We start from the raw sequence: 1,419 nt of genomic DNA on the forward strand, positions 1-1,419 counted from the left end.
CTGCACGGGCGATAAATGGAAGATTTCGTTGAAACATCTGTTCGGATAACGTGTTCCCTACAAATTTGAAAATTCGCCTAGCGGTCCTCTTGACTTTCAAAGCTTGGCGAAAACAGTTAAGTTGTTAAAAGACCTTAAAACGTCACTTTAAAACATCATAACAATAGAAAAAGAGTCCCTTACGTTTTCGAAAGAGTTACATTTTTGAAAAGTTTGTATAGCTATCAAAAGGTCCGCCAGCATTTCCGGAAGTAAATGATTCAATGCCAAGTTCGTGAATGGACGGTAACTTTCAGCTGTTTAAAATTTCACAAACGAAGATTTTATTCCCTAAAATTTACGGAAGTTTAATTTTCTGCTAAGAAATCTGAACAGAACAAATTGGTCAAGCTGATAGAGATATTGCTTTAAACAGTCTTCACCCGTTACGATAAACATAGTTGGGTCCCTTTGAGGCTTTCAGAAAATTTGGTCATTCAATTCCCTACTATGGGACATGCACAAGTTGCACGGAAACGTGATTGCAATGATCGGCCAGTTGATGAGTTCAAAGTTACTTTGCTGAATCAATGAAAACGCCGACGGTGAGATGAAGCTAACAAGATTTTGTAACAAAAAAATTTAAAAAGGGCCAAGCACGGGAAATCGGCAAGAAGTTTTGTTTGGGCATAAGTAAGTGCTATCGGGTTTTAATTTTGCTTCCGATTGGTGGAGAAAAGGCCGTGAAATCTTGATCAATCGTAAAGTGAAATCGACGGAACAGTTACATTACTTTCTACACTGAAATGAGTTAATGCTTTGGTATGTTGTTCAGTTTAGACGATAACACCAGTTTTATAGCTTCCTGTTGTTCCGGATACAAGTTACTTAGATCACATAACTTAATTGAAGCTTTCACTCTTAATCTATAACATTCACTTACTGTTTCCACCTGTGTGATTGAAAGGGTGGAAAGGATTAGATTTCAGTCGTCTCTTAAAAATAACTTCCGGTTTTTCGAGGATTTCAAGCGTTTTCAGAGCCTTTTTGAAACCCATTTCACTTCTTTTGCCTCCAGGCCGTTGCAGCAAAATTGTAACAAACCTTTGTGACGTAACCTTCTGAAGACCTGCGCGAGCAAGGAGTCTATTGGGAAGCTCAAAAGGTTTCCTGACTAACAGGAATAGCTCCACGCCCCGCACGTGCGTTTAACAGTTTGTACATTTCTATGGCGTCATCCTCAAAACAGTGACGTGGTGAAATGCCAAATTTGAGGTTATCAAGGAGGACGTGAGCACAAGACTACATTTTTTCACTTTTCTCGCGCACGGTCAACGCCGTTTATCCCTATTTAAGGTGATTCCTCAGAAAAAAAAAATTGTGGGAAGATTTCCTTGAAACTTTACCTGGATGTTCCCTACTAATCCCTGTTTTGCGAGC

General features: G+C 39.3%; 1 protein-coding gene across 1 annotated transcript in view; it reads right to left on the reverse strand.

The window, feature by feature from the left end:
* The window catches only part of LOC138023525 (cation channel sperm-associated auxiliary subunit TMEM249-like), a 6,402-nt gene extending 5,365 nt beyond the window's left edge, over positions 1-1,037 (reverse strand). The window contains exon 1 of the mRNA XM_068870528.1: positions 923-1,037. Coding sequence (XP_068726629.1) covers positions 923-1,037 — 115 coding nt within the window. The remainder of the gene's footprint in view (positions 1-922) is intronic.
* Between the last annotated feature and the right edge of the window lie 382 nt (positions 1,038-1,419).

The sequence above is a fragment of the Montipora capricornis genome, chromosome 11, assembly GCF_036669925.1.
Source record: "Montipora capricornis isolate CH-2021 chromosome 11, ASM3666992v2, whole genome shotgun sequence".
Taxonomy (NCBI): Eukaryota; Metazoa; Cnidaria; class Anthozoa; order Scleractinia; family Acroporidae; genus Montipora; species Montipora capricornis.